This window comes from Lynx canadensis, chromosome C1 (assembly GCF_007474595.2).
Source record: "Lynx canadensis isolate LIC74 chromosome C1, mLynCan4.pri.v2, whole genome shotgun sequence".
NCBI classification, from domain to species: Eukaryota; Metazoa; Chordata; class Mammalia; order Carnivora; family Felidae; genus Lynx; species Lynx canadensis.
The window spans coordinates 93,787,948-93,814,446 of NC_044310.1; the positions used below are offsets into that span (position 1 = coordinate 93,787,948).

Genomic DNA, 26,499 nt, shown 5'->3' on the forward strand with positions numbered 1-26,499 from the left:
CTCTCTCTCTCTCTCTCAAAAAAAAAAAAAAAAAAAAGTTGGGATTCAGACCAGAGAATGACTTCCTGCTAGGGGAGGTCTCCGCAGGAGGTGGCCTTTGAGTGAGTCAGGTTGTGAAGGGTGAGACTATGCAAAGCTTTCACAGAAGCCTACACAGGGAGTTGAGAGGGTATGGTATTTTAGAGTCAAAGCCAGGGTTTCAGTTTAGTCTTTCTCTCTATAGTAAGGCGGTTGTTTAAAATGATTATTAATATTAAATAATATTTTAAAGCAGAGGTGAATGGAAGTTTAGAATAATACTTTTTAATTAATTTTAATTATTTTGTTTAATTTTAATTATTATTTTTAATAACAATAGTTTTCAAGAGTGTTCTGAAAGAGATTATAAGGGAGCTTGGTGTTACAGAGAACTCGAGGATTTTTTGTTTCCTCTTAAAATCACCCAAATAATGAAGGGCTCTCTATTCACATGTATTGCTTAGTCTGAATAATGTTATTACCTAGGTAACATATTTATTCCATATTTAAGAAACATCTTTTAGTTTAAGTCTATCTTCCAGTAAAAGCTACCTATTCAACCATTATATAAAACTTGTAGTTCTGAAGACACATCTAGATCATTTACCTTGAATATTTTAGATAGTTAGATGTAGTGAAAGGTAATATTGTTTGGAAAGGCAGGAATGCTATTCAAATGATTTTGACATAAAGGAGGTTTTTAGCAATTCTGTTTTTTATTACATAGCAATATACATTCATCACAGAAAATTTAGGAAACATAATGAAAACAAAGATTACTTCTAATCAATAAGGAGAAATAAACTTTTGGGGGGGGTTATACAATTCCAATCACTAAATAAAGTTTTAATATTCATTCAGATTTCAGAGTCATAGTCAACCAGTAGCTACATTTAATACTTTTTTTTTTAACTTTTATTTATTTTTGAGAGACAGAAAGAGACAGAGCAGGAGTGGGGGAGGAGCAGAGAGAGAGGGAGACACAGAATCCAAAACAGGCTCCAGGCTTTGAGCCATCAGCACAGAGCCTGATGCGGGGCTCGAACCCACAAACAGCAGAATCGCAGAATCATGACCGGAGCTGAAGTCGGATGCCCAACCAGCTGAGCCACGCAGGCGGGCACTCCTACATTTAACACTTTTTTAAGCTAACAAGAGTGGTTTTTCATCTTTACATATTTTAGTGACTGAATTACCCTGACACAGTTGAGAGTTTGGTCAGTTTATTATTACAGTACATTCTGATTTTTATTTAATATGTAAGGTAGTTGTTTTGACTGATGAAGAGTTTAGCCTATTTGATTAAATACTAATAAAGGACTTAGTTTAAGTGTTTATTACTCTTACTAGCAGTTAGACATTGCTCAGAATGCTGAAGCAAAAAGGAACCTTAAAAACTGTCTGCTTTGCCTTCTCATTTTATAAATGAGGAAACTTTTTTTTTAATAATTTTTCCATATAGACTATTTTTTTTAATTTTTTAAATGTATGTTTATATATTTTGAGAGAGAGCATGAGCAGAGGAGGGACAGAAGGAGACACGGAATCTGAAACAGGTTCCAGGCTCCGAGCTGTCAGCACAGAGCCCGACGCAGGGCTGGAACTCACGAACTGTGAGATCATGACCTGAGCCAAAGTTGAACACTTAACCGACTGAGCCACCAGGCGCCCCAGAAACTGTTTTCTTCCAAGCTGCTGTTCCAGTGACTTCTTTGTTTAGATTTTGTTTTGTTAAGCTCTCGCTTCATTGCAGTCCTTTCTCTTCCTGGTCAGGCTCTGTTTTTTCCACCTCTCAGCCAAGGGTACAAAGAAAAAGGAGACCGAAGAGAGGAGATAACATGTGCCAGAGAAGTAGAAGGAGCCAGTGTAGGTCTGGGTGTAATCATATAACCAGCCTGGAAGGAAAGAATGATCTCTGTTAGCAAAGCAAACCTTTCAGTTAGTAATTCTCAGCCATATACTGCTCATTGAGGGAAGAAGCCTCCTGTACTTGTAGGTATCGTGACCCAACAGAAAGTCAGGCTGCTTGCCTGATATTTTGGATTGATGAAGTTAAATCTGTTCCGCTTGAGTTAGGGGTTTAACCCTGTGAGAAGAAAGCCATTGTGGAGCCAGAACTCATCTTGTCTTATAGTGGAAGTTAGGAAAACTCAGGGACGCCTACAGTTTGATTTTATGATGAATCTTATTCGAAGGGCACTGTTCTTACAAAGAAAACAGTTGTGAATTGCTACTGTTTCCTGAAGAAAAAAGTGAGAGAATTGATTATCTTTTTTCCCCTCACTGAACAAACATTTCAGTAATTACTATGTTCCCAACAGTTGTTGAAGAAGGTAATGATATTAAGCCAAAACAGACATGGTTCCTGCCCTCAGACTGTACAGTTTAGTGGGGAGTTGGGTATTAACCACGTGAATTACACGTGCCATCAGGGCTATGAAGGGAAGGTTCAGGAGGCTGTGAGAGCATATGAAAAGGAAGTGACTATTTAGTCAAGTGGGTTAAATGATGACTATAAATCCCCCTGAAATCAAAATGCTCTTTAATCAAGAATGGGTGGGTCCACCATTTGGCTAATGGCACATAATATTATGTGCCGTTTTTAAACGAAACACTTTCTTTTTTTTAATTCCTTTTTTAATGTCTATTTATTTATTTTGAGAGAGAGCATGCATGCCTGTGAGCACGGGAGAGGTAGAGAGAAGGGGAGAGAAAGAATCTGAAGCACGCTCCTCACTGCCAGTGCAGACCCTGATGTGGGGCTCAAACTCATGAACCATGAGATCATGACCTGAGCTGAAATCAAGAGGGAGATGCTTAACGGACTGAGCCACCAGGTGTCCTGAAACACTTTTCTTAAAAACTGTGTATGGTGGCAAAGAATGTGCAAGGCAAGAATGTTTGTGTGTGGCCTTCAAACATTGTTATAAAAGTCAGCCCTATGGAAAGGCAAATAATGTGTTAGTATTGTTATGATAGTTTTGACCTCCTAGCCATCCTAAAGGTCTCAGGACCTCTGGGTGTCCACTGACCACACTCTGAGAACTTCTTTTCTAATTTTGTTGTTGTTGTTAAAAAAAATTTTTTTTAATGTTTATTTATTATTGAGAGACACAGAGCATGTGCAGGGGAGGGGCCGAGAGATAGGGAGACACAGAATCTGAAGCAGGCTCCAGGCTCTGAGCTGTCAGCACAGAGCCTGATGCGGGGCTCGAACTCACAAACCACAAGATCATGACCTGAGCTGAAGTCGGACGCCCAACCGACTGAGCCACCCAGGCACCCTGAGAACTTCTTTTCTAAGATACTATATGCATATTATCTTTGTAGATGCAAATTGGCTTTTAATCCTAAAAAACCTTAAAAAGTTAAAGCTATTATTCTGATCATTTATTGAAGAAGTTGTGGTGCTATATGCCAGATGAAAATATCTGCCCTCATAGGGCTTACGTATTATTTTAAGTAGGCTCCATGTGCAACATGAGGCTTGAACTCACAGCCCTGAGATCAAGAGTCAGATGCTGTACTGACCCAGCCAGCCAGACATCCCTGATTTTCATTTTGGAACATGGTTTCTCACTGAATGTTAGCATATACCCTTTTCTTTTTTTGGTCTGATTGTATGTGTCTTTATCTCCTGTCGTTTGTTTTTTAATTTGGTTTTGATACAGATAATTTTTTTGTTTGCTTCATTAGCTTTATGTTTCCTGTTAACTGATATAATGAATGAATGGAATGTTTTATAGCCTCTTAAATTCAGCTAACTTTAGCTTGCTTTTTACCTACTGACTCCTTGTTCGATCAGTGACCTCATTTAAATGTTTCTTGGAGTTAAGCGTGGAGAGAAATGGAGTAGGACAAGTCTTTGTGTTATGTGGGTTGTGATTGACCTTTAGATATCTAAGAGAGAAATAGGTAGGTGACCAGTCGCTCAAATTTCTAGAAAGGAGGAAGTGTAGAAAGTACCCAGACCCTTTCCTATCCCTTGTCATTCTTGCTTAGTCCCACCAGTACAGCAGATTTACCAGTATATACATAGCCTGCGAAGCATAAGATAGGGACATTAGAAGAAATGCTCCAGAAAAGACTAGTAGTTTTTAGACAAGGAAGTGGATAGTGCTGCTAAAAAGTCAGGAGGGCATAGCTGAAAATAGTGAAAATGGGTGGTGATGGTGGTTGTCTTTATAAATCCCAAATTCACCTGAGATGCATGTTAATCGTGCAGATTCATTGGCTTTCCATAAGCATAATTCATCATGGGTGGCACCCAGTTGATTCTCATGCACAATAAAATTATAGTCCGTATTAGTTTCATGTGGCTATGGCTATAACCCTTATTTTAAGCAGGAATGCCTAACGATATTTCTTGTGCTAATTGAAAACAACTAAGAAGGTAGGGCTCAGCTTCCGTAAACAGTTCTGCAAACTAGTTTTTTTATAGTCAATATGAAACTTGATATTTAATAGAGGGTTGTACATTTATTTTTTTAATGTCAACACTTTTAAACTATTCATCATTTTATGGGTAAAGCCATACGTGTTTAAAAATGAGTTTACCATCCTGTCTAAAAAGTACCTCTGATAGCTCAGAACTTGATTGTTGAACCGAGTTATGAATCCTCTTTATTAGGATTACTGTTGTAAGTTTATTATTGGTCATCTTGTTAAAACTTGAAATACACCCAGAAGGCCCTTAATTCCCAAGTTCCTTGATGCTGGTTCAAATTAGTGGTTGAGAGTTCCATGAGTGACTTGAGGGTTTTGAACCAGAACTTCTAGCTGTTGGGCTACAGCATAGTGGCAGACTTCCAAGGTGTACAATGATCTTTTGTCCTCCCTGGAGTCACGGGAGCCACTGCTGGCTATTAGCTGCCTTGTCATTTTACTTAGGGCGTACTGTTATAAACATTTTCTATATGTGCCATGATGGGAAAAGTCTTGGGAAACGGTTTAGCAAGTTTAAACCTCACTGCCTTTGAAGACAGGAGCTCTCTCAAGGCCCCTTGATAGAAGTTTGCAGTAAGATTTACTGGCAGTGCTTTAAGTATTTGCTCTATGCTATGAATTTCATTAAAAGGATTATGGTCTGTGTTAGGATTTTGAAGCTTGACTTTTTTTTTTTTTTTTTTGGCCTTGTAAAGGAATATATTTGTGAAGGAAAGACTACCCCACCCATCCCCTCTTTTTAACGAGAATAGTGAGCTATTTGGAATTTATTTGCGATGTTTTTGTAGGGATTCGTCAATCTTAGGAACACTGAATCCAAATACAATTCTTGGGGGCTTTATTGTTTGTGAGGAAAATAATCACTGAATAAATAATGATTTACGGGAATAATATGTTCCTCCGGGTTTAGAGGACAGAGAACTTTGCTCTGCCTTCTTACTTGTCCCCACCTACCCTAACCTGCAGAGTGGATTTACAGCACATCAAAAAGTGGAGTTATTTTATTTGTTTTCCAAATAAAATTTCAGGCCATAGAGAAATTTTCAACTATAGGCCAAGATGATAAAACTGTAGAGGGCATGGTTGATGAAAGGTGGAGTGAGGAACAGGTGGAATATTTGTTTCATGTTATATCTGAAATGAGGATAGGCTAGAAATAGGAAGTGCCATTTCATGAGGAAATGAACTTATCTGTGTTAATGGCACAGAGACAAGCTTAGATGAATGAATTTCCATTTTAGCCATTGTCTGTTCTTATAAAACACAGATGAAGAGTTAGTATAAAATTACCAGTTTCCCTCCATGGCCTCTCTGGTGAGGCGTGAGGTTGACAAAAGCGGAGAGAAATGTACTTCTCCATTAGGAACTACTTAACTTTAACTTACTCTGGGGTACAACCAACTTAGAGCTGTTTGGCGTTAGAAGTGACTTTCTTTGAGTTTGTCGAAAAAATCACTTGTGAAATACCTACTTAATTGAGTGAAGCTTCAGTATTTTTTTAAGGTCATTTTTATTATAACACAGCTCAGGATGTCTTCGTTCAAAGGTAAGAAAACAAGAGTTAACCAATTTGCACTATAACCAAGTTAATAGTGACTTAATCAAATTTTCAGTTAATGAAGTAGAGAAAGAATGTACATTCTAATAATTCTTAGTTTTAGAGGTTCTCGACCCTTGTCCTGAGTATTAAGTTCTGGAAGTATATGTGACAGAGTGATGGCTATACCGTGACCCCATATGTTGTGGAAGAACATTAAGAGAATAGCTTTTTCTGTTTTTTTGTTGTTTTTTTAAGATTTTATTTTTAAGTAATCTCTACACCCAACGTGGGGCTCGAACCTACAACTCTGAGATCAGGGTCGCAGGCTCTATCCACTGAGCCAGCTAGACGCCCCAAGAGAATTTTTGTTTTCTTTGTGTTCCCCATAGCTTTGTGTTCCTCCTAGCATAGCTAGGAGAGGGCTGTGCTAATAAGTTGCTTGATAATTATTGAACGAGTACTAAGCTATAATCAAGTAATTATGATGTTTGAAGGACTTCTCAGATATTTGTGATTGGTTTAAATATACATAAAATATGTATATTAGCATAATAGAGGGATTCATCAGGTGGCAGTGGGGGGCACGTGGAAGAGAAGGGAACTGCATTCAGTTTTATTTTATAGGCAGCTAATATGGGCCCTTGGTGGTTTTATTTTGGAGTGAAACTGAGCCTTTAGCATTTTTGAGCTGACAGGTCCAATGCCTGATACAAGATGAAAATTTCACGTTCCTGCTTGTACGTTGGAGAATATGATTATATGCTTTGCTCAGTGATTGATCTTTGTATTTGTATTACTTTTTGCAGTTTCATATTTGTTAACAGGGATCTACTAGAAATACAATAAGGTTTTAAAATACCAGTACTTTTTACTTTTCCACAACCTTCCAAAACTTCTGTCTGGGCCAACTTGTAGTTCTGGATACTGTTTACCAACAGATAATTGTGGGGTTTGGAAGAGCAGGGTTAGTTGACCTGCACTTAGGTCTGTTGACCACCCGAGGTCAGGAAACCTGGAGCGACCCTAATACTGTCCTAGTCTGAAGCAGATCATATTATTAAACTAACATTGAATTTGTCAACTGAGTATTAAAAAGGAATAGGAGAGGGTGTGGGGCAGAAGAAGTGGTGTGGGGGGGTGGGGGTGGGGCATGATTTTTAACTTTGATCCATTTCAGTCCCTGTCAGTTATTTTCATCAGAGATGGTGCACATTTTGTTGCTACTATGTTTCTTCGCATATTCAGTTAATGAAGGTCTGTAAATAGTTTTCTTGCCCATAGGCTCCATTTACATTTATTAAAAGTATTTTTTTAACTCAGTCATATGATTTCTATGGGTTTCTTATGCTTTTTTTTCTTTCCTTGAATTTTTAAAATATGTTCTGTCAGATGAACTTGTTTTTTTCTCTTTCATTTCCATACAGGAGGGAGAAAATATTGTTCATATAGTCGATGTTACAGTTTTTAACTAGTGTGTTGACTAAGGATTATTGTGAAAAGTTTTACTGTTTGCTAGCTTCCTAATTTTAAAATACCTGTAATCTTTTATAGGAATTTCAACTTTTGCAATTTGATAATAACAGATCTGGGTAAGTACAAAATGAGAATCTCCTACAGTTCTGAGAATCTAGGTTTGGTTGAGAATTTAATACTTTATAACCAGTAAGCCTTGTGATTTAGTTAAAGCTGCAGGCAACAGTGCAACGGCCCACACCTGTTGAGAGCTGAGTAAATCTGTATGTAAATCAGCATTTCTGTTCTTTCTATGGTCCTTGTGCTGGACTCAGAAGTTAGGAACAAGTCTAATGGCTTTTGTAAAATCCTCTTGTCGTTCCACAGAGGAGTGACTTACAGGAATAAAAACTTAACTGAAGTTTCTCCCTTTAACAAGATGCTTAGTTGGCATAGCGTAGTCAGTGAGAGATCATGTTACAGAGAAGGAAGTTTGACTGGATTTTGTATTAATTATAATAATAATAATCTTGTTTAAGATACTGTGAGCAACTCCCAGATTTAAAAATCTGTATATAAGCTGTCAGCAACAGCCTTATCGATTTCTTTGACTATCTTGTAGAACTTACTAAAAAAAATTATGATTGCCTAAATAATATTTTCTGAATTAGTGGGTAAAAATTCTTTCATGAGCTGTCCTTTTCCTCACATATAGTGCTAGGGTATTATGGACATTGGGTAATAAAAGGCTTGTAAATTTTTTTTGACTCATTGATAGTAAGAAATGTGTTTTACATCACCTATATTTTATATGGGGTGTGTGTGTGTGTGTGTGTGTGTGTGTGTGTGTGTATGAACTAAAAGTTTAAAATAAAGTGATGCACACTGTTTTTTAATCTGTTCTGTTGTAGTCTGTTCTTTTTCATTAAAAAAATTTTAAAGGTCATGACCATACAATTTGATTTCAAGACCCACATACATATCTATAACTTTTCCCTTTGAAGTAATAACTCCTCACAAAACTTGCCTTGCCTTCTCATGTATTGAACTTTTTTTTTTAATGTTTATTTTTGAGTGAGAGAGCAAGCCGGGGAGTGAGGGCAGCGAGAGAGGGGGACAGAGGATCCAAAGTGGGCTCTATGTTGACAGCAGAGTGCCTGATTCAGGGCTTGAACTCACGAACCATGAGATCAGGACTTGAGCTGAAGTCAGACACTTAACCGACTGAGTCACCCAGGCACCCCATCGTGTATTGAACTCTTTAAACATTTTAAGATGTGTACAAAAACATATAAAACATGAAATCTCTAAACATGTTACATCCCTTTATCATTTGAGTAAGATACTCTGTGCCCGGTTATCTGTTACCTCTTATACTTTGGGCCCAAAAAGGCTTGGAAAGTTTTAAGGTGTCACTGAGATGGCCTGTGAAGAAGGGTCAAGATTGAAAAAAGTGCATCGGTGAGCTATACTTGAGCTTCATTTTTTCTAGCTTGCTGACCTGCACACTATCCACGGAGCTGCTCTGCTAAGCATCTCTGGTGTTTAGTCTTCTGATACTGGTCCCTATGTCACAGTTCTGAGCCTGACTTTAAAATTCGAGCTTGCTTTCCAGGTGTGAGGTAAAGACTGAGCTAGACCACATGGGCAGAGGTGTGCTCATAAATGCAAATAGGAGTTGGTTGTATATTTGTATAAACTTTTCCTTTAGGTACACCTAAATTGAACCTCCGACTATGGTGCATTTTTTTTCTTCCGTTAATAATTTTTTGTTACTGATACTATTTTTTCCTTTTGATATTTGCCTATTCCAGGTCTTAACATTTAGGTGCAAACCTAAGTAATATCATTATAAAACTTAGTTTTTAAAAAAATCATAGTGAGGCAAGATCCTATCTTTTTTCTATTTCACTTCAGGACTGAAGGAGGTAAAAGGAAGCTGAATTCCTGTCTGTGGATAATTGGAAATGCTGTAGTAATTTGTACATTTAAGCATGTTGAGAACCTGTAGTATGTAAAATACTAAAGTTTAAGTCTGTTCCCCAGAAGTATTTCTGAGTAGTCTTTTGATAGTCTTGGCTTAGATGGTCAACAAGCAATGGACAAAATGTGCATTTGGGTTAAAAGTGCATATAAAATAATAATTCAGTCTTTAACTGAAATCATCAGAAGTCCCAAATTTTTCCTGCACTTGCATTTAATATTCACCAGTGGCCCCACCACCTCCTCTCCACAGGGATTCTGGCCTGTAGGCCAAGTATCCTCCTGCGTTTGGTACAGATAGAATATGAAGGGCCTCCATCATCCCCCTTGGAAAATGAGAGATGCTGAGAAACCCTGGACAACTGTATGTATGCTACATCTGAAGAGCAAAAGGGGCACTCTTGCTACCTTCGAGCTCCATATTGACTCCTGCTCAGATAGAAGATGCTAGCGGTTTGTTTGTTTGTTTGTTTTAAGGCATCATAGGTCTTTGAGAATCTTCTAAAAATCTGGATTATCTCCCCAGGCAGGTAAACATAGCACATGATCCTTGCTCTAAGACTCCCAAGATAATGTCAGAAACTGCTTAATTAATCTGTTCTTATCTGTTGCATTAATCCTCAGATCCTTCTGGATTGGTGATGGGAGTGTGAGAGTTAGTATAGGAACAGCAGAGGTAGCATCAGTTTTTTAACCTGATGTTGCCATTCATTGCATGTCACCATTTGGGTCAGGATTTTCTTTCATTGCTATTGAAGTTTGCTCAGAATATAGCTAAGCTGTTACCTGCTATAGGTGGTCCAGAAAGGACAGCCATCCCAGCAAAGAAAGTGGCAAGTCCCAGGAACCTGTGTATTCTAGAACTCCCAGACAGATCAACCTATAGGGATAAGAATCGAGTGTTAGCCATACTGAGGGTGAAATTCTATGGAGACTATGGCTACAAAGGGACAAATGCTATGAACAGTTGATTTCCAAGGTGATTTGGATGGCTTTTTGCCTTGACATTATAGAAAAGCTGAGGCAAACAGGGAAGAGTCGTTGTGCTAGGCAGGCAGTGTTTTCATTGTGATCTTTGAGGTGACTCAGATGTACCTTTATTTCCTGTCACAGCTCTTCTCTGTTAGGAAATGGTATTTACATTCTAAGCAGACGGGTGTTCCTGAATCCACCTATGGCTAAATACCAGTCATTGGTTTGTAAGAAGTCAGTTTTCCCAGGTTGACTTCAGCTTTAGAAAGCTTGGTTCTTGAGTAAGTATAATATCCTACAGCCCTTATGTTAATATTGATATCAGGCCAGAAGTTTCCCTGGGATTCTGTTGCAGTAGATTCGGGACCTAGTTCTGAGAAGAATCCATGGGATTCCAAGAAGAACAATTTCGATTCCTTTTGGGACCAAGACTTCATGTCAGCTTGAGGTAAAAGTAGAGAGTGGTTAAACAATGTCCCTGGTAAAGTACACAGAACTTGTCTTAACAAGAGAGAAGTCACACTGGTCAGGAAGCCCCAGGTTTTTCTCAGGGAACTCTTCAAGATGGTGTCTTAGAAGGAGCCAACGAAATTTCCAGAGCCTAGGGAAGCAGTAAACACAGACCCAACATGCTGGGACACTGAGAAGCAAAGTGGAATCCTACGGATCCTTTTTTTGCTTTCATTTCTTTTTTGTCCCATGTAGGTAATTCTCTCATCATCCCTTCCCCCAAAGGTAAGATGAATCACTGGGCAGGATATATAGCTAGCTGCAGGGTTTCTTCAGCCTTGCGTATGATTTTTTTTTTTTAATTATAAAATTACTACAAAATACCTATTCTCTTTGGGGAGGTTATCATTAATGCTTGTTTTTACTGAATGCTTTAACAGTGTTAATGAGTGTGTCTGCTCACCAGTACAGGAAGTACCGTTGCCAGGTAACCACCAGCAAAAACGGCAAAGAAGATGGCATAGGTCATAAGTAGTGGAAATGTGGTGGCCAGAGGAGCAAGCAGGTTAGTGAAACCGCAGAGGATGAGGTAAGACTTGTGGTAATGATACTTCTTGATCCAGTCTTGATCAGCAACCCATCCGGAGACTATTTGACTGACTGTCTCAGTGATGCCTGGAACAGCATTGAAAGACCTTATGAAATCCTAATTCCATTTGCCTAGCCCCTTCGAGAAGTGTAGCTGCATTAGACCTCCTTTCCTAAAAGTAATATGGCTTCGTCCTGAGGCTAGGACATATGAGAGAAAAATGGTCTCATTTGTCTGTCGATGGATTCTATCATTTCTGTACCTGTTCCAAATACATCTAATAAAATACCAAAAAGGCTCCTTCAGAGTTGGGTGGAAGATCCTTCAGGTATTTTTTTCCTGATTGCATTTGGAAAGCTCATACCTCCTGACTGGGAATCCCTGCTTACAGAGGACCATTTGCTCAGGAGGCCTTCCTCAGAGAGGTCCTGCAAGGGAGGGAGTGAATTTTCTAAAAGACTCCTAGACTCTCTGGTCAGTGTGCTGGGGAAGTCATATGGTGGAAGACTGGAGACTATAAATAATAAAGTCTTATGTTGAAAAAAAAAATAGATGTTGGGACTCTTTATTATGATTGTGTATGAGGGTTTGGTAATTAATTCCTCCTCTAAAGGTTATTATGTTAACTTGGAATTAGGAAATCTGGAAGTGCATGGTCATTTTGAACATTGGAGCTATGGTGTATCTTGAATAAAATTTAAGAACCACATTTTCCATTCAGTAGCATGATAATAGACGATTCTTAGTTTTTATCGATTATAAGCTAATGCAGCAGTTAAATAATGAAAGATTTTCACTAAAGAGCAGCATAAGCTACAGTTGTTTGATACTTGTAATTCTTCCTATGGTTTTAGACATGAATTGTTCCACAAAAAAAGGGGGAGCGGGACAGAAAATGCATCCTACTATTCCATTTCTGTTCTTACAGTTATTTCCTAGGGTACCTATGGAAACTTTATGTTAGGTTCTTTGGTCTTGTTGCATAGCCCTAAACTGATCTAAATTGATGACTGCCAGGCATTTTAGTGAAAAGAAGCAGTTCAGCTTTGTATCTTTTTCTTGTGTACACAAGCTTTAGTTGACTGAAGTGAGGTATCTTTGCAGTTGGAAATGGGGTATGGTCAGTTTTGTAAGGACTTGGTAAGCAGTCTTTTCAAGAAATTCGCAAGAGAAAAGTTAATATTGAGCTACTTAGAATTTCCAGATGTTTAGAACAATCCAGTTCCATGTCATTCCTTTTCATTTTCTTAAGTTCTCTATTTGGTCCTTTGAGAGGACCCATCTCTTTTGAAGCAAGCATTTTGTTTTCTTACATTTTTATGAATACACACTAAAATGATTGTTTTCATTTTTTTTAATGTTTATTTTTGAGAGAGAGTGTGAGCAGGGGTGAGGCAGAGAGACAGGAAGACACAGAATCTGAAGCAGGCTCCAGGCTCTGAGCTGCCAGCACGGAGCCCGACATGGGGCTCAAACTCACGAACTGTGAGATCATGACCTGAGCCAAAGTTGGTCGCTTAACCGACTGAGCCACCCAGGCGCCCCAATTGTTTTCATTTTTAACTTAACATTCAAATTTATTTAAAAATTTTTAAGTTTATTTATTTACTTTGAGAGAGCGCGTGAGTGGGAGAGGCACGGAGAGGGAGGTAGAGAATCCCCAGCAGGCTCCGCACTGGCAGCGCAGAGCCCAGTGCGGGGCTTGAACCCACAGGCTGCAAGATCATGACCTGAGCAAAAGTCGGATGCTCAACTGACTGAACCACCCAGAGATGCCCCTCGAATTTTTTTTAAATATCAGCCAGCCCATTAGTGACTAGCCTTGAGAGACATATTTATCTGTCTTACTGTGAGTTCAAGGGAAAAAGTTCTTAGCTACACATACTGATAGAACATTATTGAATGCTTACGATGGGCCGGGAACTATTTCAGATGCTACATGCATTGTTCGTTCAATCCTGGTGACCTTATGAGGATAGGTACTATTATCACTGTATTACAGATGAGGAAATTGAGGCACAGGGAACACGACTAACTTGCTGAAGGTTGTACAGGTAGGAAATACAGAGCAAAACCCTGAACTCAGGAAGTCTAACTCCAGAACCAACCTGTGTCCTATGCTGTCTGCCTATGGTTTTCCTGCTTCCTGGAGTGGCTGTTGCCACTGGGCACCAGCTTTTTAAAACCGAGTATTTATCCAACAATTATTTAACGGGGGCGCCTGGGTGGCCCAGTTGGTTAAGCGTCCGACTTCATCTCAGGTCATGATCTCACGGTTCGTGAGTTCGAGCCCCGCATCAGGCTCTGTGCTGACAGCTCAGAGCCTGGAGCCTGCTTCCGATTCTGTGTCTCCCTCTCTCTCTGCCCCTCCCCCGCTCGCACTCTGTCTCTCAAACATAAACATTAAAAAAAAAACAACCCTCAAATTAAAAACAAAAAAAATGAACAAGCCTTGCTTGGGGGCCACTGTCTGCTATAGGGAACCTGTGTGTAAGGTACAGTGACAGGTCTATGGAGGGATACGCCAGGTGCTCCCATCAGCCTCCAAAGACTTCCTTTTCCTTGGCCCTCCCACAACTCCTTTAAAAACCATCGCTTTTCTTTAGTTTATAAATAAAATCTGGTAACTTCTTGTAAAATTAAGTTCCTTTTGAGTTTGAGGTTAAAGTAATGCTTCCTTACCAGCTACCGAAACGAGGAAGGTGGCATCCATGAAGTCAATCCCCAGTGTTTTGGCTCTGGCTACCAGGTGAAAAGTAGGGATGAAATATGCCAACTGACTGAGGAGGAAAGACCAGGTAAATATGTAGAAGAAGGGATTTTTAAAAAGGGAAATGTCAAAGAAGTTTTGCTTACAGCTCCGTGAAATAGCCTCTTTCTCATAACTATCTTCATTAGTTACTAGGAACACACTGTTTCCATCAGGCCCATTGTTGAACTCTTTGCTTTTATTTTGTGACACTATTAAACTTGGACCAGGTTGTCCAGCCTTCTGCATAGCACTGTCCCTGATGGTGGTGACCTCTTGTGTCTCATTGCAGGATGACGTTTCTGTCTCACACACTGCCCCTGGGTTACTTGTAGACAAGCGGCTACCTCTATTTTTAACATCAGAATTGTTCTCGCTTGCAATATGGATGGGTCTTAAGAGCATACTGGAAGGCACCAAATTCAGTGTAAGTGCTCCAAGTAGTATAAGGGCACCTAAATAAGGGAGAGAGAGAGTGAGAAGTTAAATATGACCCCTCTCATTTCACAGTACTCTGTGTTCTTAGGCTCAGAAGGGGCCCCACCACTAAATGTATTCTGTCATAGTGTAATAATTCCTGAAGACACTACTTTGTCCCCTAAATTTAACTGAAGTATCTAAATCTGTTGACTTCATTTTTAGCCCTGCACACCACTGTATCCTTGTGGAAACAGGGCATCCTTTGAAAATAGAAAACCAGAAAGCTGCACCAGGAGATGGCATGGAAGGAGAGAGTGTTATTTGTGTAAGAGGAAAAAAGAAGAGGTTTGGGTGGGGAGCATGCGGTGTGTGTGTTGGGGGGGGGGATATTTTAAATGTTAGAGAATTACAGTGTGTTTTAAATAGCGATTCAGGATATCCTGAAGTAGGGATATAGATTTAGGGATAGAGAATACAGCATTAAGGGGCAAGCCTCTCATCTCATGACTTTTTAAAATTCCTTGAAAGAAGACCGATGCCAGTCTCGCCTTGGCAGCTGAGTAGTTGCTTGGTCTCAGCATGGCCTGACCAAAGCTGTGGGCTGTGTCTCGTACTTCCAGAGATGGAATTGGCTGTAGGTTCGGCTGTCTTGCCTTATGGATTTGCCGGCTCGTTCTGTGTACCGTGAGGCCACCGGTGGGTTTTCACTTGGGAAAGGAAAGAGTCAACAAGAATGCTCTGCAGGTAGAAATAGGCTTGTGTATATTCTTACATATGTACTTCTGCCCATAGATACACATATGGTTTTCTAGTACTTTAAGATGATTTTAATCCTTAAATGTTTTAGCGTAGGCACAAAGAAAATTGTGGAGTCAAATGGTGTTCATTTGTTTGTGAAAACTCTATAGTCGAAGCTGTATAAAAGGCTATGAATTAACATAATGCTGTTTTTTACCCCCTCCCTTTTTTTTTTTTTTTTTGTCTGTTTTGGTGAGCTGGATGGGGAAGGCAGTTTTAAATGCAGCTTTGTCTTAAGGGAAGATGTACAAAGAGAATGCTTTCATGGTGAAAGAGGAGGAGGGAGTCCTCGGGTCCCCATGAGTATCACTTTCCCTGCAAGGTGTTTCCCCAGCTGCACAGAGTGCCCTCCCTTTGCTGAACTCAGAGTTGCTCATGGCAGCTGGCAGAACCCGCAAATCGTTCAGTACCTCTTCTGCTGTGTGTTCTCCAGGGAAGAGGAGGAGCATGTCTGCTTTAGAAGTCATGCTTATTTCCTCCCTGGCTCAAAAATCCTTCCCTTGCACTCATCAGAGTGGGGGGCGGGGGCGGGGGGAAAGCTAAACATTAAATCTTACAGAGTTGATAGTTTGTTTTGTTTTTTTTTTTTCAACGTTTATTTATTTTTGGGACAGAGAGAGACAGAGCATGAACGGGCGAGGGGCAGAGAGAGAGGGAGACACAGAATCGGAAACAGGCTCCAGGCTCTGAGCCATCAGCCCAGAGCCCGACGCGGGGCTCGAACTCATGGAGCGCGAGATCGTGACCTGGCTGAAGTCGGACGCTTAACCGACTGCGCCACCCAGGCGCCCCGGAGTTGATAGTTTAGAAACAGAATGACTCACCTGTCCAGTCATACAGATCTATCAGGACTTTTGTAAAAGGTGCTAAGAGAAATGTGAGTCCCATCCCAGAACGGGCAATAGCTGTAGAAAGAGCCAGTCGTTTTTTGAAGTATTTGGTAGTTACCACAGCAGCTGTTTGGTACAAGAAAGCAGCACCCAAACCTAAAAAACAAAAACAAAAACCCAATAGTGTGGAATCACATGAAGTGACTTGGTACCAGATGATCTATTCTCCCTGACCTGAGATGTAGAAGGAGGCCTTTGGGGCCCATGGACGAGACGGTAAAGTTCCATCTTGCATAGTCTGGTTTTTACGATGGACTCACCAGGTAAAAGTCCCATAGTCACACAAAGAAAGGGAATGCTAGTGGCCCAGCTGCTGATCAGATATCCACCAGTAACAAGGAGAGCCCCAAGAATGGAGGCAGTCTTCTCTCCGATTATGTCACAAATCATGGCAACCAGAGGTCCTTGGAAAAAGGAAGAAAGGCAAATACTGGGTAAGTGCTTTGGCGTTCCTGATGCACAATTTAAAGCAACCGAAGGAAAAGGACTTGGGAGTATTGTGTATCCTTTAGAAAGGTGTCTGGATTGGGTTTCTTAATATTCTGTTTTGCTTTTTGGAAGAAGAGCTGTTTTGCTTTAAAGAGAATTGTAAATAAGCTGGTTTGAAAATGTGTTATAAAACCGCAACCTGAGGGACGCTTGACAGGCTCTTTCGGAAGAGCATGTGACCCGATTTCAGGATCTTGAGTTTGAACGCTGTGTTGGGTGTAGAGATGACGTAAATAAATCTAACAACAGTAACACAAAATGGGATTGCATCTAGTGACTTAGGACTAGAACAGGGTTCAGTCATTAATCTACTCTACCATGTTTTAGCCCTAAATAGAAGCAAAGAAAGAGGAATTGGTTCTCTGTGTTGTTTTAAGTGTGCTTAGGTGATGGGCCCACAACTTCATGGCCTGATTTCCCAGAGAGACTGGCTCACTGAACCGTTGTTAAGGCACTGTGGAAAGAAACAAGGCATGAAAAATTGAATCATGGAAGTAAATAGTTGAATTCTTCAACTTTCTTTGAATCTTAATTTTTCTGATTTTGCCAAGTAGAGGCTCAACACTGCAAGCCCTGAACTTTTCTCAGTCTTGCCTGTTAATGATTTGAGTTTTAGCAAGCTTCAATCTTAAATGACTGACAGATGAGTCTTCTTGGAACTTCCCTATGTGGTTCTTTTCCTTGGATGGCAAGCTTATGGCCAGCTTTATACCTGCAGAATAAATAATTGATGACATGATGGATCCAATCCAGCCAGTTTGCCTTGAGCTGCTTTCAAATTCTTCTTGGAAAACCACAAAGAAAATTGCAAACGTCTTGGTCATTCCCATCACAAACACATTTACCTAAATCAAAGCAGACCAAAGTTCGGTATGAGTGAGCCATTACAGAGAAGGTCACAGATGCTCATGTTGATGACCACCCCCCCACACCACCACCCCCAGCTCACCAGGATTTACCAATTTGAGGCTTCCTCATTTTATTATATTTTGTGGGGGTGGCCATCCCCACGGAGTGTCGAACTACTTTATGCAAAATCTCTCATTTAATCCTCATTACAGGGCTATGGAGTAGATGGTTTTTTGGAATGTGAAGTTTAGAGAGATTAAAAGTTGCTCAAGATAGGGATGCTGGAGGTGAGATTTGAACCCAGATAGACTGACTCCAGACCAACCACTCTACCGTCCTATTGGGATACCATCTGTTAGGGGCACCTGGCCAGCTCAGCTGGAGGAGCAGTGACTCTTGATCTCAAGGTCGTTTGAGCCTCATGTTGGGTGTAGAGATTACTTAAATAAGTAAAAATTAAAAAAAAAAAAGCATCTGTTAAAGACCGCTAATTACAGTTACCTTCGTGAGAGAAGAACATTGATCCAAGAGACGAAGAATTGTTCCCATCGGTTTTTAGATTAGCTTTGCCTTAACTTTGCTTAAACCGAGTACCCTTCCTCACTTGACAAGTAGGGTTACCATTCACTTTATCATCCTAATACAAACACTTGAGAGTGGAAAACAGCACTACTAATTTATGCCAGAGCAGCAAGGGTTAACAGGTTGGAGGGTCACCTTACTTACGGTTGGTCATGTGCCCCATCCTTTTCTATTGTCCCACCTAACCCTTCTTGCCCACACCACCCTTCTCCCTTCTACTAGGAGGAATGTTCCTCTTGAGGTCAAGTTTTCTTTCTGTGGCCTCTTAACATTGGTTTCTGAGAATTCTGATTAGTTTGGGGGCAGTTGAAGATCAGTGGTCAGGAGGGGGAACTGGAAGGGAAGCCACTCGGCCAGGGTCTGCAGCCTCTCAGAGCCGAGCATGTGTATCCACTGTCTCCAGGGGCTTCCTTGCTTCCGCTTTCTTTTTTGTCAGTGGCCTTGACTTTTCCAGGCCACTTTCTCAGCTCTCTGCTCTCAGCCTGGCATCACTTAAGAACCACAGACCCTGCTAATTCCACTTAGCTCTGTCCACGTGGCAAGTATCACCCCCTGTCGCTCTGCCCTCATCTCACTTTGTGCCCACTCCACAGACAGCCGGTCACTCAGGGTTTCTGAGCATAATAGGTGTGAGCACTCTCCTGCAGTCAGCCTCTGTTGGCCTGCATCCTGGCCCCACTTCCAGTTAGGGATGTGACCTTGGGCAAACCGCTTCACAGAATTTAAGCGTTCTCTTTTGTAAAGCCGGGAGAAAGGAAATGTTACCTTGCTCAGAGAACAGGAAGATTGAGAAAATTCGGGTTCTTTATAGCATTTAATGCTCAAGCTGTTAGCTGTGATTTTGTTATCTTGTGTAGCCAACTGTATCTAACCCAGATCAACTCATCCAAAACTGAACTCCTCTCCCTTATCCCACGCCTCCTCTTTTCATTGGTACCACCCACTCACCTGCCTCCTCTTAGGCATCTCATTCCCTCAGCTAGTACATGCCAAATAAGACCTTCCCCCTCTATCCCCTTCACTCGACCCTTGTTTCAGACGAGGATTATTTCTTGTGTGGACTAAGGAACTAAGAATCGGTAGTGTTCCAAGGTTGTGTTGCAAAAAGTTGGGCACGGTGAGAAGGCGGTCCCTTAGTGTATTTTTCCCATTCTGAGTTGATAGTAGCCACAAAATCCCCCTTATTTGGAGTGAACAGTGCCATGGACACCTGGGCCGTACCTTCACAAGTGGAAAAGACATGTGATCAGGGTCTCATTCAGGCCGTTTGTAATCCTAATATTCCTCAAAGGTGCTTCTATCAGGAACCGAGGCTAGAGAACAAGAGCAAGCCTTGGGCGGCCTAGACTTGTTTTTCTCATTTCCAAGTGCAGAGTGGTGATTGCATCATCTCGTGAGCAAGGAACACCACGGTGAGGCATCAGTCTGTAAAATGCCCTTCCTCTTTTTCTGTGGACCCGGGTCCTGGGCTGGCATCTACACGGGTGCTGACGTCTGCTCTTAGCCACCTGAATTTGGCTAGCTTCTTGTCCCCCAGTACAGGACCTTTCCTCTCTGGTCTGTCTTTGATGTGTGGGCGTAGCAGCAGTGGGTGGGTAGGACTTGTCTCATAACTGGCTCTGCGTTTTCACTGTGTGTCAAGAAAGCCAAGGCCACAGCCTTTGCATGTGCCCTGCCTCCCTCCCTTAACTTGTAACCTTCCAACTTTGTTTCTCTTGACTCCTATCTCAAAACTCTTTTTCCCAAGGTCTGGATTTTCCCTTCGTTATCCGAGGAGGCTGGGTTCTACTACGCTGTCCCAGGCTCTCCACCAGCATCGGGTGGGTTTCAGGCCTGGCCCAGAGTCCACCTCAGACACTGAATGGGCTTGCCCCCCAATAAAAGCCCTTAGAAATTCTCCTGTGACTGACCCAGCCCCCTCATTTTCTTTGTATCTTTTTTTTTTTTAATTTTTTTAATGTTTATTTATTTTTGAGACAGGGAGAGACAGAGCATGAACGGGGGAGGGTCAGAGAGAGAGGGAGACACAGAATCGGAAGCAGGCTCCAGGCTCCGAGCCATCAGCCCAGAGCCCGACGCGGGGCTCGAACTCACGAACCGCGAGATCATGACCTGAGCCGAAGTTGGACGCTTAACCGACTGAGCCACCCAGGCGCCCCTTCTTTGTATCTTTAAGAGCACCCCAACCCCAGTGCGCATGCAGTGAGAGCTCCCTCACCAGGTCCATCTGACTGGAGTATTGTATTGGGAAAGGGCACTGGATCAGCCACAGTGGCCCCTTTTGAATAGAGAGTATCAGGCTTTGTCGGAAATGATGGGGTAATTACTGTTTAATAACCACTTCCTTCTACCCTGGGTCCCTCTCTGTTATCACCCCAGCTCTTCCTTCCTTCCTGGTCTGCACAAACTTCAGAGGAGTCTGCTAGGCTCTCTCCACTTCCTCACATCCCGCCCCTGGCTACCGATTCTTAGCGAGGCTACCGGAGTCTTCCTTGTCGCTGACCTAATGACCCGTCATTTCTGTGGCATCTGACCTCACGGCAGCACCTGTTCATCACTCCTACCTCCTGGACATTTCTGTCTCTGCTTCTGCATCGACGCTTCTCCCTTTCCTCTGGGCTACTCTCCGCCCACCCTCTGACATCGATTTTCCCCAGGCTTCTGCCAAGTTGCTCTTCTTCCCCCTCCCTGGCCATTTTGCACCCCCTGCCCGTTGGCACAAGCCAGCCAACGTATGCCGATGACTCCCAGATTTCCGTGTGCAGATCCTGTGCTCCACATGCTCGTGGGCTGCTGAACACATTAGTGGTTACATCACATGTCCCTCAGACTGTCCAGGATGAAGCGATGCAAGCATCCTCTCATGTCCTTCCCTTGTGTCCTCCAGCTCAGTGAGTGACACCTGTCCTTCTCCAAGTTGCCCAAGCCACCAGCCCAGCACTCTTGACTCCCTCTCTCTCTGACATTCAGTTATCATCCAAGTCCTATCAGTCTGTCTCCTCAATATTGCACAGATTGCTAGTTCATCCATCCTCATTGCTGTTGCCTTAATTTAGGGCCTTTTTTTCCTCACCCAGGTTATTACAGCATCATTCCAGTGGATCTCCCTGCTTCCAGGCCTCTCCCCCACCAACCATCATCCACCCTGTAGGCAGAGCTATTTTCCTAAAAGGCACATCTGATCCCATCATTTCCCTTGCTTTTTTTTTTTCATTAGCTCCTCAGCCTCAAGATGAAAAAAACAACAACGACAAAAAAGTATTTTTAATATGCCCTACAAGGCCCCTGCTCATCTCTCCAATCTCATTATTCATCACCTGGTTAATTCATAAGTGTGTCCATCAATCCCTCCATCCGTCTTACCCATCCACTGACAGGTATTTATTGAATGCTTACTATATTCGAGGCTGTTTATGAGGGGCTGGGCTTACAGTAGTGAGTATACGGTGGTGACCAAACAGACATGGCCCCTGCCCTCATGGGACATTCAGTCCAGCGAGACAGACTGAATACAGAAAAAAAAATCATGCAAATATATAGTTACAAAGTCTGGCAAGTTCGTTAGGATGAGTCCTTAATTTTATTTTTTTAAGATTTAAAAAAAATTTTAATCACTACACCCAACATGGGACTCAAACTCAACCCCAAGATCAAGAGTCACACACTCCACCCACTGAGCCAGGGCATCCCGAGAATGTGTCCTTTTTGTTAAAGTAGAGCACTCCCAAAGAATATTTTGTTACTGGATTTTTCTGTTTTGTTTTTCTGTTTTGTTTATTTTTGAGGGAGAGGGAGTGTGTGCATAGGCAAGTGGGGATTGCAGCTCAGGGCATGATCTCTAGTTCTGTGGGTTCAAGCCCTACGTCAGGCTCTGTGCTGACAGCGTGGAGCCTGCTTGGGATTCTCTGCCCCTCCCTGCTCCCTCTGTCTCAAAAATAAATAAACATTTAAAAAAATAAAGTAAGCTCTACATCCAATATGGGGTTTGAACTCATGATCCCAAGATCAAGAGTCACATGCTCTACTGACTGAGCCAGCCAGATGCCCCTGTGCACTTGAGTTTTTAAACTCATCTCAAGGGCCTTTCTGTACCACTCTTTTATTAGCTGGCTAAAACACATAATTCTTAGGTTGATAATCTGAAAATATTTATAATAGGTCACAGGATAGACTATACAACTATTCTCATATAGCCACTAGTCACATGTGGCTGTTTAATACTAAATTAATTTTAATGCAATTTTAATTGGGTGCTAACTAATACGTCAAAATACATTGGAGCTTCCTTTTCCAAATTAAGTGTGCATGCAGGGGACACTAAAGGCCCAGGGTGGGAGGACTTGGAAAAGGGGTATGGAGTTTGCACTTGATTTGAATGTGTTCCTGAGGGTGTTTGTTTGAATGCATTTTGCACTTTGGCACCTTATTTTGTTTCAGTTGAGTTTCACTAAACTACAGTGAAACTCCCATAATATAGTTTCTCCGTTGCACTAGCCATATGTTCAAGTGCTTAATAGCTACCAGGTACTGGATGTTTCACTCCCCTTTCCAGGAATTCATCTATTGTAGAAAAGTATACTTGTAACTCACGCAGACCCCAAACCACACACTCCTTTAAGCATCTATGTACTGCAGTTAGTTAGCTGGAGTTAATTGTTAACATTTGAGGACTTGGTATATTTTTTTGTGCTTTCATAAGTGACATCACACAGAAAAGTGGGACCTTAATTATCTGCTTATTAGACGGTTTTCTTACCGGCTACTAAATTGGTCAAGTCGCTTCTGTCCTCAGAGGATAATGTAGGAAAAAGTAGGGCTCATCACTGGGGAGAGAGGTGGGAGATCTGGAGACCCTCACCAGCAAGGCCAGTTCTGCAAAGCCTGTGATTTGCGGAGGTGGCCCAGCCACAGGGAGGGCTCTCGCACTAGGACATCCTTCATTTTCTTATTAGTACCATTTCGGGGAGGGGGAAAAAAAAAAGTCCACATTCTTTGGTAATGAAGCTAATGTTTAACAAATAGTCCTCCAGTTAGGAGATCTGTATTACATAACTTCTGGCTGAGGTCCTGTGCCCCTCCTTTCCCCTCTGTCACTAAGGAGGAGGCCTGATGGTTTCCCATTGTCCTGCTTACAGAGTTCTTAGTTACCCCATTGTGGTCTGTACAATTATTAGCGGTCACCAGGACCCGCGCTCCCATCTTTGTGAGCTGCTTCCCGTAGGGCTAAGCAGGGGAGGAGGGTCAGGAGGGAAAGGATATCTCTGTGAACACATCTGAAAGTTAACGCATTTGGGAGCACTGATGAGGAACTGTGGGGCTGGCACCGCCGTCACAGGCTTGTTTGGGGCACAGCTGGAATGGCGCCCTCGCATATTCTAGAATGAGATCGCCAGGCTCACGACAACCTGAAGAGCTTCTGGGAGGATCAGTTCATTAAAAAAGAGTGCCTAGTCCAGTTGCTTACAGATGAAGGACATAAATCAAGCTCTAGTTTCAGAATCTCCATCTTCTCCTTTTCCAGACATGCCAGAAATAAACATTGGGGGGCGCCTGGGTGGCTCAGTTGGTTAAGTATCCGACTCGATTTCGGCTCAGGCCATGCGTGTCCTCATGGTTCCTGTGACATGGAACCCTGCATCTGAGCTGACAGCGTGGAGCCTGCTTGGGGTTCTCTCTCTCACGCTCTCTCTCTGCCCCTCCCCCACATGCATCCACACGTGTGTGCGCTCAAGCTTGCTCTCTCTCAATCAAAACAAACATAAAAAAAAAAAAGAAATATACACTGGGCCTCATAAGTTATGGTTGTGGGGATGGGTTGTGAAGCGGACAGCGGGCGGAACAGAGAGGAAATGTCCCCGTCCCCTAGGGGAGAGGGAGGTTGCTGCCACGTGTGTGCTGGGCGGAGCTGGAAACCCACCCCAGTAGCACTTTTTGGCGCCTCCCAGTGCTACTTCCGGGGTGCTTAACTGTATGGTTGCACATGTGGCCAGGGCAGAGCTGAGGATGGTGGCTAGGGCACTCTGGGCTTCGGGATGATAGCGAGGAGGAGACTGGAGGGGAACACTTGGGCCTTCACTGAAGGGGACCGTTTTCAACTTTCTCCCAGGTTTGGTGTGGGCTGCTGACTTTGGCAGCTGTTGGCAGTTCCTAGCTTTGCTCTGAGCCTTTCTCCCGAGAGCTCTCTTTCGAGCAATAGGAAAGGGGAAAGTAAATTCTTACCAGGAAGAAATGAAATACAACCATCCATCCCCAACCTCCATCCAGGGCTTTAGTGTAAGGCCGGGCCTTCCCTGCCCTCCGCTGCATGATGGTCGGTCTCTGTGACAAATCCAAGGCAGTTGATTCAGTTGACAAGAAACTGATCTAAACTTGTAAACTTTATTTTTCTCCGTGATACAGAACCACTTGTAATTTCTTTTAGCCCTCCCCTTTAAAGGCGGGTGATGTCCTCATTTCTAAATTGTGTGTACATTCCCTGATCTCAGCCTCAAAAATGCAAACAGGACTTTGTACCATCTTTGGAGATCTTTCTAGAGGCCTGCTGCCTAGCTTCACCTGGCAAGCCCAGATGGCTTTGACAGTTCTCTTGGCATGTGCCCTTAGTTACCTACCAAGTCTGCCGGACTGTAATATCTCCTTATCCCTGTTTATTCCATGGTCACAATCCAGGCAGAACCATGGGAGAGGGGAGAAAAAGCTAATGAAAGGCCGCAATTTGAGGGATATCAAAGTCACCACAGAGATCTCTCTTCCACCACTCAGATTATCTCAGGGAGGAATTGCAAAGAAGTTATCTGCAAAGGCTGACCTCACTGGTTGTAGGGTGGCCCGCTCATAGCACTGTCCTCTGTGGCTGTTCTCCCCCTTGGTCTGTGAGCCACATCCTAGGGGAAGCTCTGTGTTATTCTGTGGTCCTCTTTAGAGAAATAAGAAACGGACGGGTAGCCTCGGGTTCGGGAATTCTCTTTGCAAAGCAATTGCTGAAATGAAAATATTCTCAGGGACTAAATAGACGTGCCAGTAAACCGCAATGACTGTTCCTCGAATGAATCCTGGACCAGAAAAAAGGCTGGAAGAGTGTTTGGGAGGTCACTTGTTTACGGACTTTACAGTCGACAGGGTTAAATCTCTTGAGTATGAGGGGCGCCTGGGTGGTTCAGTAGGTTAAAGTTTGACTCCTCTTGATTTCGGCTCAGGACGTGAGCTCATGAACCGTGATCTCAAGCCTGCTTGGGGTTCTTTCTCCGCCTCTCCCCTTCTCATGCTTTCTCTCTCTCAAAATAAATAAACTTAAAAAATCTCTTAAGTGTGATGGTGATCTTATGGTTCTGCGAGAGAATGAATGTTCTTGATCTTAGGAGGTGCCTGCTAGAAAGCACTCAGGAGTAAAGTATCATAGAGTCTGCTGTTTTCTCACAAAAGCTTCAGTTAAAAAAATATATATATATAGAGAGAGAGAGAGAGACAGAGAGAGACAGAGAGAGAGAGAAATAGCAAAGAGAAAGGTAAATGTTCTGAGGAAGGGACACAGCTTTCTTTATTTCCCACTGTCAGATTGGCAGGCAGGCTCTTGCTTTCTGGAAAAAAACAGTCAGCTGCCAGCACATGTGGAATGACCTGGTGAGCAGGCAGGGGGCATGGGGGGCGGGGAATGGGGGAGATGCCAGTCCCTCAAAACATTACAGAAAACCCACCCCAACACACCATCTCGTTTTTTGTTTTACCTTTGATGTGGTGTTCAGCAAAGGAATCCAGATGAGGCGATCTGGGAAGGAAAAGAAAGTCTACGAGTTTTCAGAAAGTCACTGTTTTTTTTTAAGGCATTTCATTCCGCTGCACAGCAAAAACAAGCGAGCCTTCTAAGTCTGTGAGGTTGAGTGGACTTTACTTCCTAAGGGGAGGAGGAGGAAACACTGATTTGACTGACATTAACCCAGGCCCTCCCTCCAATCACCTAGACTCAGAAAGAAGTTTTCACCATCGACTCAGAAGCAAGCATCAGAGTAAACCGAGTAGAAAATTCTTTTGGTAACTGTTGTCCAAGCAAGGAAGCTGTTACACTGAGGGGACTCTAATGTCAAGGTGGTTTCTGTAAGCAAGGGGCACCTATGTGCCCCTAAATAAACTACCTAAGAAAACAAATGAACAAAAAAACTAACCAAACAAAACCTTGCTTTGCATCCACCCTTTCTCTAGAAAAACATCTCCCTGGAGTTTCGAGAGAGTGCTGCTAATCGCTTCTGATTTGACACTGCCTGATGTGAATTGGTTT

General features: G+C 42.3%; 1 protein-coding gene across 1 annotated transcript; it reads right to left on the bottom strand.

Moving 5' to 3' along the window:
- Positions 1-1,749: 1,749 nt before the first annotated feature.
- SLC16A4 (solute carrier family 16 member 4) lies at positions 1,750-24,890 on the bottom strand. Its single transcript, XM_032594093.1, has 8 exons — positions 24,447-24,890; positions 17,509-17,641; positions 16,568-16,711; positions 16,242-16,403; positions 14,133-14,654; positions 11,325-11,536; positions 10,226-10,319; positions 1,750-1,913 (listed from the first exon to the last, which is right to left on the bottom strand). The coding sequence occupies exons 1-8, from the start codon at positions 24,531-24,533 to the stop codon at positions 1,750-1,752; spliced, it is 1,518 nt and encodes a 505-aa protein (XP_032449984.1). The 5' UTR covers positions 24,534-24,890.
- Between the last annotated feature and the right edge of the window lie 1,609 nt (positions 24,891-26,499).

What these genes read in the sequence shown, in the direction of transcription:
- SLC16A4 (XM_032594093.1), bottom strand. Translation starts at nt 24,533, where the DNA reads ATGCAGCGGAGGGCAGGGAAGGCCCGGCCTTACACTAAAGCCCTGGAT. An exon ending in ATCAATTATTTATTCTGCAG is followed by an intron (nt 16,712 to 17,508) that starts GTATAAAGCTGG and finishes CCTTTTTCCAAG; the next exon opens with GACCTCTGGTTGCCATGATT. An exon ending in AGATCTGTATGACTGGACAG is followed by an intron (nt 14,655 to 16,241) that starts GTGAGTCATTCT and finishes TCCCTTATTTAG; the next exon opens with GTGCCCTTATACTACTTGGA.